Raw genomic sequence first — 12,366 nt, 5'->3', positions numbered from 1 at the left:
AATGCAATCCCAAACTTTTGAATGGCATAAATAAATTGATTATCAATTAAAATGTTCCCAGAAAAAAAAAAAAAAAAAAAAATTTGTTTGAAACAATTAGATAAAAAACAAACAAACAACTTAACTCTTTCCCCCGCCATTGACGGAAATTTCCGTCATTTGTGAAAAAACGCTCATCGTATTACAGCATTTACAGAATTTTCCGGCTATCCGTGTTTTCACTGTTGTACGGAAGGGAATGCTGACACATCTTCTGAAAGAGCACTGAATCTCCTGATCACAGGCCAAGAAGAAACAGAAACAAGCGATATCATATGAAAACAGATGCATATGTAAAATAACGCGATCATCAACATAAAACAGCATATAAATCAATTCTGCCTAATGTTACTGAATGAGATGTGGACCCAGGATGAGCTCTAGGACTGTGAAACTTTAGGGGTGTTGTGGACTCGATCTACTCCATCTGTGTTTTGATCATCATTCTGAATCAGATCTGAATGTAGACTTTGACACAAACACGATTTTCTCAGCTTTTTGCTTGAAATGTTGTTTTTTACGCCCACATTCAAGTGTTTTTTAAAAAAGAATGCATGAAGCCAGAATAAATTTTTTTTTTTTTTCTTTCTGTTTCTTTCTTTTTATATATTGCATATTCAGATATTCATACAAGATAATATTCTAGGGGCAATGAAAGTTTTATGAAAATGATCCAAAACGCTGGCGGGGAAAGAGTTCATAAAATATGTTTGTCATAGCAAAAATGGCTTCTCAACTAATATGATTTCATCTTACTGTATAATATATGATCTTATGATGTGACACCAGTCTTTCACTGAACTACACATAAAACACTGTATAAACTATGAACTTGAAGTATGCAGTAAGAAATGCCCTATAGTATTTCTGTAGTCGGTAAAAAAAAAAAAAAAATCTCGATTTCTCTTATTTCATGAATTTTTTTGCCTTCTCTTTTACCCTCGGCTCATTACGAACCTGCAAACGAAGGCAGTTCAGGTTCTGCCTGAACAACATTAATTAGTACGTGGAAATATGTCCACCGCTTCATTATTTCTAGTCTCTGCCAATATCAGATGTTGTTATTAAATCAAATCTGCTACGCTCCCTCATGCTAGCAATGTCATATCTAAGAAGCGCTACTGCCTTTATTTTATAGCTCATTATTAATGCACTTGACCAAACTTTCCCTCGGTAGCAAGTCCAAGTCTGCAGGGCTTTCCAAATGTGAAAAACACGGATCTGTGCTTGTAATATTATTTATTTATATTGTAACATATTGTGTGTGAAGTTTAATGTAAGAATTAGCGAAGTAGAAGTTGACATGGCTGATACTGGCATCATTCCCTGAGAGAGTGTGTGTGTGAGAGAGAGAGAGAGAGAGAGAGAGTATGTGTGTGCGTGCGTGCGTGCGTGCGTGCAGTAAAATTAATTAATATATTGTATTTGGTAAAAATACAATGAAGTTATATTTAGTTAAAATATCATTTATTTAGTAATATACTATACACACAGATATAATTTAAACACACACACACACATATATACATATACATACATACAGTATATATATATATATATATATATATATATATATATATATATATATATCATAATTCTTAAAAAAAAATAGCTTAAATTAAATAAAATTATAGATTTTAATAGATTTTTTTTATTTAGATTTTTTTTGTTGTTGAATTTTTACAAAAATAATCAAATTAATATTTTTATTGAAAGTATTATATACATTAGTTTTCCAGTAGCAGAATTTAATCTCAAAGTGCTGTTGAAAGGAAACCTCAGTCCACTGCAGCCGTTGTGATACACAGGTTTCCTGGAGGGCCGGAAGCGTTCACACAGCTACACGTGCTATATATAATGAATGACTCCTGGAGGCAGTGCAGATTCATTGTGCCGAGTTAGAAAAGGTATTTATACCAACCAAGTCTGACGAACAGAGACATTAATGAGGAAAGGCGGGGGCCGTAGGTGGTCCACATTAGCACTTCAAAGGGTAAGTCCATCCTGAGACGTGTGCACCTTATAAAGCACGGGATCTAATGTCAGGTCAAAATACCACATCTCCTTGATCCGGCGTAGTAAGACTATCCCGTCTCATTATCCTGGTGGCTCTGAAGGAAGTTTCACAGAGATGCTAATGGACATAATGACATCAAGCCATGTTCCTATCACAAAGCCACCTATTTAGATGGATGCAGCATTGATCCGGCTGCACGGGTTGGACATGGTCCTCCAGGGTGAGTGGAAGGAAGGACTAATTAATGTCTAGACGGCGTGGGAAAGATTCCCGGTTCTCCTCGGAAGGACTGGTGTGTGTAGGAGGCATGCAGAGAGTTACTTACTGTATTAAAACCTTAAAGAGGTCATATTATGCCCTTTAACAAAGTCTTGATTTTGTTTGTGTCTACTAGAAACGGTTTACATGCTATTTCATATATATTTTTTCACATATTCTTCATTGTTGCAGCTCCTCTTTTCCCAGTCTGTCAGTAACGCTCTGTTTAGTTTCTTTTTCTAAGAAGCCCCTCCTTCTGAAAAGCACAATGTGCTCTGATTGGTCGGCTGGAGCAGTGTGTTTTGATTGGTCAACCGCTTCCAGGGTGTTTGCCATATAGTACATGGTATTACCATAATAACGAGGTTCAACACACTACTAACTAACTGAACCAGGCCTCACCTCTTTATTTTGTGTTTGGCTTGGGCGGGAATTATTTAAATGAGGAATATTGTGATGTGCTCGTTGCTGGAGAAAAACTAAACAAGACTACAATCAACGCTTTTCAATTAAACTCAAGACTACAATCAAGGCCAACTTTGCAGACCTTTTTCATGCTCAAACAGAAACATTACAAAGAAAAAAGAAAGCATAAGGTCCTGTTCACACCAAGAACAATAACTATAATGCCCACAATAACGTACAATATTGTTCTGTTTGTTATAAATATTTATGCATTTATGCCTGCTGCTTTAAATGCTCAAGCTCTTTATAGCAGGATGGATTCTGATTGGCTGTCAATGTTTTTATCGTTCATCAGCTGGAAAGATGTGTGTTCTGAATGTGATACAAACGATATTGTTCCTCTGTGCCGTTATCATTATAGTTTTATTGTGGACTCTGCTATTCTTTTACATTTAGAACGATTTTTACAACTATATCGTTATCTTTATTGTTATAGTTATTATATTTGGTGTGAATGGGCCTTTAGTTCAGCCAAAAATGTCAATTCAGCCTTTCCAAACCCATATGATTATAGTTTTTCTTTGAAAAAAGACCAGTTGTAGAATGTTCAGAGAATATTATTATAATTATGAATAAATATATAAAATATGATTAAATTAATTATGTATAATTATTCCTTTCTGAGTTGAATGGAATTTAATTGAAAGCTTGTGAGTATGAATCAATTCCAACACAGTTTTTCTCTCTCTCTTTTTCCTTCACTTTTGTAAGGTGATGGTCTCGGCATTGGCGAGTTTATGAAACGGTGTTAATCATCAGGTGATCAGTAACATTTTTATGAATTCTAATTTAAATATTCAATTTAAATATTCAAGCTCAAGAAGATGCGAAAGGAAACTCAATTTGTGGAAAGTTTTCTGTGCGAAACATCCGAGCCATAGCCACGTCTCTTTCAGCTCGGTTTCACGCCTTCTTGCACTTGAACTGACATATTCAAACACAATTATGTCTAAATGCCCGTCTTTTGGCAAGTGTCCTCGGACTGAAACTTAGTGACTTTGTTCACAAATGGTATAACTACTTCTCAAATGTTTTTTGACCATTTTCTTACTTTGTTAGGGGGGGGGGGGGGGGTTTGTCCTCTTGTTACTCTTGTGGTGTTCCCGGTCAAAAATGACCAGACTACAAAAAATTGCTTATAAATCACTTGCTATGTTGTATTTTCACCCTATATTGGATTAAATCTTTTTGTCAACTTGTTCTCTTTCAGTTAGGACTGGTTTTATATTTCTATTTGCATCTGGTTAATCGTAGGCCTCATTTATTTGATAGTAGGCATCTCATTTTTTTTGTAAAAAAAACACATTATTTTTGAATAATTTTGGAAATATTAACTAAAATCTGAAGAAAATTGGCACTGTTGATCACACTAGTCTACTTTAATTTTTCACCAGGAATTTTGTTTTGAAAAACTTTTATTTTGGACAAAATGGCACATTGTCACCCTTGTGGTGATTTTTGACCGGGAACACCGGTCCCGGTGTCAATTGCAGGTCATTCCGGGTGACAATGACAATTTCGGGTCATTTTTGACCGGGAACACCACAAGGGTTATGTCAATGTAAACAGTTGAGAAAGAAAATGCATGTGTATCAGTTTATTGGATTCGTGCTTTTGATCTTAAAGTGACAGCAGCCTAATATTCCTACTGCTGTCCGTGTCATTAACGTTAATCAAACAACAAAAGACAAAGAAAAATTACTCGCTTCTTTTGACTAAATAACTTTTGTAACTTTAATAAGGCAAAACTTTTAGGCTCTGGATTATGAATGAAATTAAATCAATACCAGCCCTTTTTTTCTTATTTTCACAAGATGTAAAATAAGTCTTTGATGTCCCCAGAGTGTGTATTTGAAGTTTTAGCTCAAAATACTCCACAGATATTTTTATATAGCATGTTCAAATTGTCACTTTTTGAGGGTGAGCAAAAACGCACCGTTTTGTGTCTGTTCCTTTAAATGCAAATGAGCTGATGGTCCCGGCACAGAGGGCGGAGCTTCAACAGCTTGTGTCCTTTTACCTCACACAGACATGCACTGAAAATGGCAAAAACCTTTAGCCTTTTATGTTCAAACCAAAGTCAGACAATGATGGAGAGACTCAAGAAGAAGTGACAACATGTAGAAGCAACAGGACGTTTCTGAATGGTTAGTTGATGAATTTATGTTGCTGATGTGTAGTTATCTTCTAGTCATTGATTAGCTTATTCTGTCTTGATAATCTATAAATCGCGTTCTGGGGGCGGGGTTTATGTAAATTAGGGTTGGTGATGTCACTAACCCGGGAGGAATGTCGTGTAGTTCCAACCAGCCGTTTGTTGTAGTCCTTAAAAAACTGTTTCTTTAAAAGCAAATATCTCCCTTTGCTTTGAACTTTGAGCGTCGTAACTTTGCAGATGTTGTTTACGCTCAAACAGCAACATTACACACTAACTAAAGTTAGAAAAGTGAAATCATAATCAACCACCTCTTTAATTTTTTTAAGGTGGATGGTCTTAGTCTCCTTTCATTTTATACTATATTTATATCCAGAATGTTAGACACAGAATATATAGTCAGAATGTTCATATATCTGGATGAACTATTAATATAAGCAATGCAAGCTGAGTTTGGGTGAGGTTTGCTAGTTGATTGATGCATTTTGATCTGTGCTAATGATGCGCTTTAAAACCTTGGAAGGGTTTCGCAGTAATAGACCAAGGATTTCCATTAGCGCCGCTTTCTATTGAATTCCCCTTATTAATATCTCATGTAAATATCACTGCGGTGATATCATTTGCAGGTGTAATGTGCGGCTGTGCTTCTGGAGCAGATGTGGCTCGTGTTCTGATGGGTGACTTTCAGTCATTAGAGTCTCCAGGCTCTCTGCACCCGAAGGAACACGTTAACCACCCCGTTACGTGTTAGACATGAGGGCCGTCCTCAGAACAATCTGCCCGTGTTTCTGAACGCTTGCCGAGATTACTGGAACTTATAACATAGTAGTTTTCCACTTCATCTTCCACTCGCATTCACGACGCCGACTGTCACTGCTGTTCATCAGTCCAAAACACTGGACAGAGCCGTGATGATTGGCAATGTCAGGGCCAATTTTGGCACTTTGCAGACTAGACGAGCATGAAATTGCTGTGGGGAAAGTAAAAGCTGAAGGAGAAACAAGCCCCCCAGACCTTTGACGCCGCAACGAGAGTCTAAAATTATCAAGCTGATCCCGGAGTCCCAATGCATTCATCATAAGCCTGGGCGAACAGGTTGAGGGGAGAGGGGATTTCACACCGTTCCCCCTGAGTGATGTGTTGAAAAATGACGTGAATGTAATTACGAAAGGCTTTTCTTTGGCATTGATCTTTTTTTGATTGTGTCAGTCATGGCTGTTGACATTTGCATACATGCATGAGTGAAGTACTTTTTTAATATCATTCATTCATTTTGTATGAAGCGTTGATGAGCACTTCAAGACTATAATTTTAAAAGGGGATGGCACACTTTGCAAACATTTTAGCATTGATACACATTTGGAGAGAGATTGGTATTATGATCTGTTATCAGTGTAAGCGAGTAACTGAACTAAATTAAAAGTGAATTTACAAACAATATTCAGAATTGTTTCACAAATAAAATGTTGTATAGAAACGCAAGTATTTAATTTACGCTATATTGTGTTGTAATAGTGATCTAATTATAATGTTATTTTAGGAGTTCTGGTTTTCACAAGGACTGTTTTGGCATTGTTTTTGTGTTTAAATGGATGTAAAAGTATAATAATAGTAAATTAAATGATATAAAACAATGTATAATCTTTAATTATATGTATAATACATTTTGACAAAATAAAATTGTTAAATAAATGCAGTTTAATTATCGCAAATCTTTGCATATGAAATGCTGAACGTGCTTGAGGTTTATAAACATTGTTATGCTCTAAAAAGGCCCAAAAATTATAATGAAAACATCTTTGGATTAAATTCTTAGAAACACATAAAAAAAGTCACTTTGCGTTATAATTCTGATTTATATGTTTTGTATGGCTTATGGTTTGCAGTCATGGTGAGAATTATTGGCACCCTTCCACAGAAAATCTGCAAATTCACAAAAAAAATACTTTTCATTGAAGTAAAATAATTGAAAATGTGAGGAAAATCACTTTATAAAAAAAATAAAATAATGTTTTCCTCTAATACACATTGGCCAATAATTGTGGCCAATGTGTTTTAGAGAAAAACATTTATTTCATTATGTGATTCCACTCACTTTCAATTGTTTTACTTCAATGAAAGGTTAAATTTTTTCTTTTTTTTTTTTAAATTGAAGGATCAAAAGGATAAACAATGCAGATTTATTTTTTACAGCCATCTTGATCATATTTACCATAGGTGCCACCGTGCCAATAATTCTTACCATGACTGTATGTATGTGTAAGAGCTGCACGATTCTGGATAAATTGAGAATCACAATTTTTTTTTGTGTGTAGAAATCCCGATTCTCCCACAATTTTTGAGGACAACTGAGCAAAATAGCATGTAATTTATTAGAGGTTCTGACAAATATGGTTAATTGCTGCAGTCTATTTAAAAATATTTAATACATTTTTATGTTTTTTTTTTTTTTTTAATAGTCGGGTTGAATAAATGATTCAATGACTCACTCATAAAGACTTGTTGTTTCATTACTGGACGAATCAGCATTTTTGAATGAATCTCTTGAATTATTTTATGACAAATACATTTTTAATAGTCACTTGTCGCCACCTACTTGTGTAATGATGTAATTGATACGCGGGCGGCAGCCAATCGTTGTGAGATTCAGCTAGTGACGTCTGTCTTGAGCAGTTAAAATATGGACATTGTGCCGGCAATAATATTGTTTACACATTGGACGCTTTACAGTTTTACAGTTGCAGCTGCAATCGCTTGTGTTTAAAACCCCCCAAAACAGATTAACTCATTACAGACACACCCCGAAGCGGGGTTCGCTGTAGTGGACATTCACCGTTACATGTGTCCTGGCCACTTGTTGGCTTTATATATTTATATTTGTCTGCAAAACTAAATTCAAAGAAGCATAAGCCAAAGCGCAAACTACACTGATGTTACAAATCCGGTCCATGTTTAGTCATGGCATACATTGGTGAAGAGTGCACCAATGAACAATTCCTAACACGTACAATGTTGTCAGTACTGTGTGCAAAAGCTGACATTTGTTGTGTGTGTTTGTTTTGCGTAGATACGGACTACATCAGCACGGAGGAAGAGCAGAAGGTAGAACACATGCTAACTTTGCTGACGGAGGAGTCCAAGCAGGCAGCGGCCAGCACAGCGGTGAGTACACACACACACACACACACACACACACACACACACACACACACACACACACACACACACACACACACACACACACAGGTTCAGCAAACCACAACCAGCCTTTCCTCACAACAGGTGACCAAGCTGAAAAAAGAACTGGTCAACTCACAACTTAAGAAATCCTGACAAAAGGAACATTTGATATTTTAAAATGTAAATATTCCAGCAAAATGTAAGTTCAGGCAAATAAAACATGCTCTACCTGCTTCTACAGACCTTTTTCCCCTAATTATTTCCATCCAAAACAACAGAATTTTGTTCCTATGAAAAATCCTACTGTGTATTTTTGTGTTGTTTTGGCCATTAAGATCCACAATAATAATGATGTAATTATATAATTAGTGTACGTGACAATTAACGTTACTTGTAAATATTTTAGTGTGATATGCAGTAATCATTCTAATATTTAGACTGATGTAAAAACAAGAAATTATGTATTTATTTATTTATTCAGTTTGTTTGATAGAAAATGAAGTGTTGAAGTACAGTATGTATTTATATACTGTTGGATTTAAACGTATTTATATAGATTCGGAAAATTGCTTAAACAAGATTAAAAAAAAAGGCAAAATATCGCCAATAATGCAGGGACTGTTTGAATTTGTAGTAAAATTGTTGTTAAAAAAATATTTGGTACCTGGATATGGTTCGTATCATTAGTTATTTTACTTACACAAAATAATAAAAATATGATTTCCACTAATTTTCAGTTGTGTAAAGTTATCGTGATCTTTTATGACTGTTTCTGACTGTGTCAAAAAAATGATGGAATCTTCTTTGACAAGGCCCTAAAGGAACATGGTGATGGTAAAAAAAAAAAAAGAGAGAGAGAGAAAGAGAGAAATGGGAGGAACAATTATATTTCAATGCTTTTCAAATGTTTTCTTGCAAAGCTTTTGCAAGGGGTTCGATTTCTGGTTTTACAAAGAACCTTTCAATAAAAAGTTAAAATAACCTCTTTTTTTTTTTCTTAGTGTGAACAATATTTAAATAATCTAAAGAATATTTTTTTAATTGTTGTGTACTGGAAAGATTCCATGGATCTAAAAGTTCTTTTTGGAACTTCAACACCATTAAAGAACCTTTATTTTTAAGAGTGAACTATGTTTTTGTGACCCAACATGTCAATTTCTGGCTCAAAATATTGCACAAATTGCGGTGGACCTACTGTACCTGTTCAGCCAAACTAATGGGAGACAAGGACAATGTAATGATTTTACTTAGGTTCACACGGGGCACCTGTTATGTGTGATGTGTTATGTGTTATGTGAGAGTGTCATGTGACCTCTTACTTCTTTTACCTCAGGGCACCAGCCAATGAATTCCAGCTTAACAGGAAAATAACATTCAAAGATGATTGTTGAATAAATAAAATAATGCAAAGTGGAGGGAGTTTATCATCTGACCAATCTGAAGGTTTGCTGAGATATCGTTAACTTGTAGAGCATCTTCTGCATTATCTGTACAGAGTAATAAAATAAATGTTATCAACAAAAAGATAAACAAGAATAATCAACTCAACTACTATATGAATATCATGAAGGATAAAGGAATAAAATGCTTAAGATGAATAAAATACATGTGACTAAAGGGTTACTTCACCCAAAAATGAAAATTCTGTCAGCAATCACTCACCCTCATGTTGTTCCAACCCCGTAAGACTTTCGATCATCTTCAGAACACAAATTAAGATATTTCTGATGAAATCTGAGAGCTGTCTCACTCCTTCATAGGCTTCTATGGGATCGAAACTTGCCGGCCCAGAAAAGTTAGTAAAGACATCGTTAAAATAGTCCAAGTGACTACAGTGGCTCAACCACAAGTTTATCAAGCGACGAGAATGATATTATATCAGTTATATTACCTCTACTGTAAATTAGAAAATCATATACTGGTAATATACAACAATGCCAAGGACTCTGGAAAGAGGTACGGTTGAGTGATGTTTATATTTCTGTACTGGGGAACGGAGCTAGAATCCGTTTCAACAGCCTTGAATACAAAGCTCTGTGGGAGACTGATCTCCTAGAGAACCAAGAGGATCCTAAAATCTGGACCACACAGATGAGGCCCTGAAGTAGATCTTAAAATCTGGACCACACAGATGAGGCCCTGAAGTAGATCCTAAAATCTGGACCACACAGATGAGGCCCTGAAGTAGATCTTACAATCTGGACCACACAGATGAGGCCCTGAAGAAGATCCTAAAAACTGGACCACACAGATGAGGCCCTGAAGTAGATCCTAAAAACTGGACCACACAGATGAGGCCCTGAAGAAGATCCTAAAATCTGGACCACACAGATGAGGCCCTGAAGTAGATCCTAAAATCTGGACCGCACAGATGAGGCCCTGAAGAAGATCCTAAAATCTGGACCACACAGATGAGGCCCTGAAGAAGATCCTAAAATCTGGACCACATAGATGAGGCCCTGAAGTAGATCCTAAAATCCGGACCACACAGATGAGGCCCTGAAGTAGATCTTAAAATCTGGACCACACAGATGAGGCCCTGAAGTAGATCCTAAAATTTGGACCACACAGATGAGGCCCTGAAGTAGATCTTAAAATCTGGACCACACAGATGAGGCCCTGAAGTAGATCCTAAAATCTGGACCACACAGATGAGGCCCTGAAGTAGATCTTAAAATCTGGACCACACAGATGAGGCCCTGAAGTAGATCCTAAAATCTGGACCACACAGATGAGGCCCTGAAGTAGATCCTAAAATCTGGACCACACAGATGAGGCCCTGAATAAGATCCTAAAATCTGGACCACACAGATGAGGCCCTGAAGAAGATCCTAAAATCTGGACCATACAGATGAGGCCCTGAAGTAGATCTTAAAATCTGGACCACACAGATGAGGCCCTGAAGTAGATCTTAAAATCTGGACCACACAGATGAGGCACTGAAAAAGATCCTAAAATCTGGACCACATAGATGAGGCCCTGAAGAAGATCCTAAAATCTGGACCACACAGATGAGGCCCTGAAGAAGATCCTAAAATCTGGACCACACAGATGAGGCCCTGAAGTAGATCTTAAAATCTGGACCACACAGATGAGGCCCTGAAGAAGATCCTAAAATCTGGACCACACAGATGAGGCCCTGAAGAAGATCCTAAAATCTGGACCACACAAATATCCCTGAAGTAGATCCTAAAATCTGGACCACACAGATGAGGCCCTGAAGTAGATCTTAAAATATGGACCACACAGATGAGGCCCTGAAGTAGGTCCTAAAATCTGGACCACACAGATGAGGCCCTGAAGTAGATCCTACAATCTGGACCACACAGATGAGGCCCTGAAGTAGATCCTAAAATCTGGACCACACAGATGAGGCCCTGAAGTAGATCTTAAAATATGGACCACACAGATGAGGCCCTGAAGTAGATCCTAAAATCTGGACCACACAGATGAGGCCCTGAAGTAGATCCTACAATCTGGACCGCACAGATGAGGCCCTGAAGTAGATCCTAAAATCTGGACCACACAGATGAGGCCCTGAAGTAGATCCTAAAATCTGGACCACACAGATGAGGCCCTGAAGTAGATCCTAAAATCTGTACCGCACAGATGAGGCCCTGAAGTAGATCCTAAAATCTGGACCGCATAGATGAGGCCCTGAAGTAGATCCTAAAATCTGGACCACACAGATGAGGCCCTGAAGTAGATCCTACAATCTGAACCACACAGATGAGGCCCTGAAGTAGATCCTAAAATCTGGACCGCACAGATGAGGCCCTGAAGTAGATCCTAAAATCTGGACCACACAGATGAGGCCCTGAAGTAGATCCTACAATCTGAACCACACAGATGAGGCCATGAAGAATATCCTAAAATCTGGACCACACAGATGAGGCCCTGAAGTAGATCCTAAAATCTGGACCACACAGATGAGGCCCTGAAGTAGATCCTAAAATCTGGACCACACAGATGAGGCCCTGAAGTAGATCCTACAATCTGGACCACACAGATGAGGCCCTGAAGTAGATCCTAAAATCTGGACCACACAGATGAGGCCCTGAAGTAGATCCTAAAATCTGGACCACACAGATGAGGCCCTGAAGTAGATCCTAAAATCTGGACCACACAGATGAGGCCCTGAAGTAGATCCTAAAATCTGGACCACACGGATGAGGCCCTGAAGAAGATCCTAAAATCTGGACCACACATATGAGGCCCTGAAGTAGATCCTACAATCTGAACCACACAGATG

General features: G+C 37.3%; 1 protein-coding gene and 1 long non-coding RNA gene across 4 annotated transcripts in view; one reads left to right on the top strand and one right to left on the bottom strand.

Annotated features, from left to right (window-relative positions):
- Window positions 1-12,366, bottom strand: part of LOC309475250 — a 394,252-nt gene that overhangs the window by 82,639 nt on the left and 299,247 nt on the right. The gene's annotated exons all lie outside the window — the stretch shown is intronic.
- rnf123 (ring finger protein 123) overlaps window positions 1-12,366 on the top strand; it is a 151,162-nt gene that overhangs the window by 118,417 nt on the left and 20,379 nt on the right. For all 3 annotated transcript variants that reach the window (XM_082137792.1, XM_082137794.1, XM_082137793.1), the window contains exon 37: window positions 8,002-8,096. In XM_082137792.1, the coding sequence (XP_081993918.1) occupies window positions 8,002-8,096 (95 nt within the window). The remainder of the gene's footprint in view (window positions 1-8,001; window positions 8,097-12,366) is intronic.

This window comes from Leuciscus leuciscus (genome assembly GCF_965113295.1).
Source record: "Leuciscus leuciscus genome assembly, chromosome: 15".
Taxonomy (NCBI): Eukaryota; Metazoa; Chordata; class Actinopteri; order Cypriniformes; family Leuciscidae; genus Leuciscus; species Leuciscus leuciscus.
Note: the sequence above shows the minus strand (reverse complement) of the source record. Positions and strands in the feature narration are given on the sequence as shown.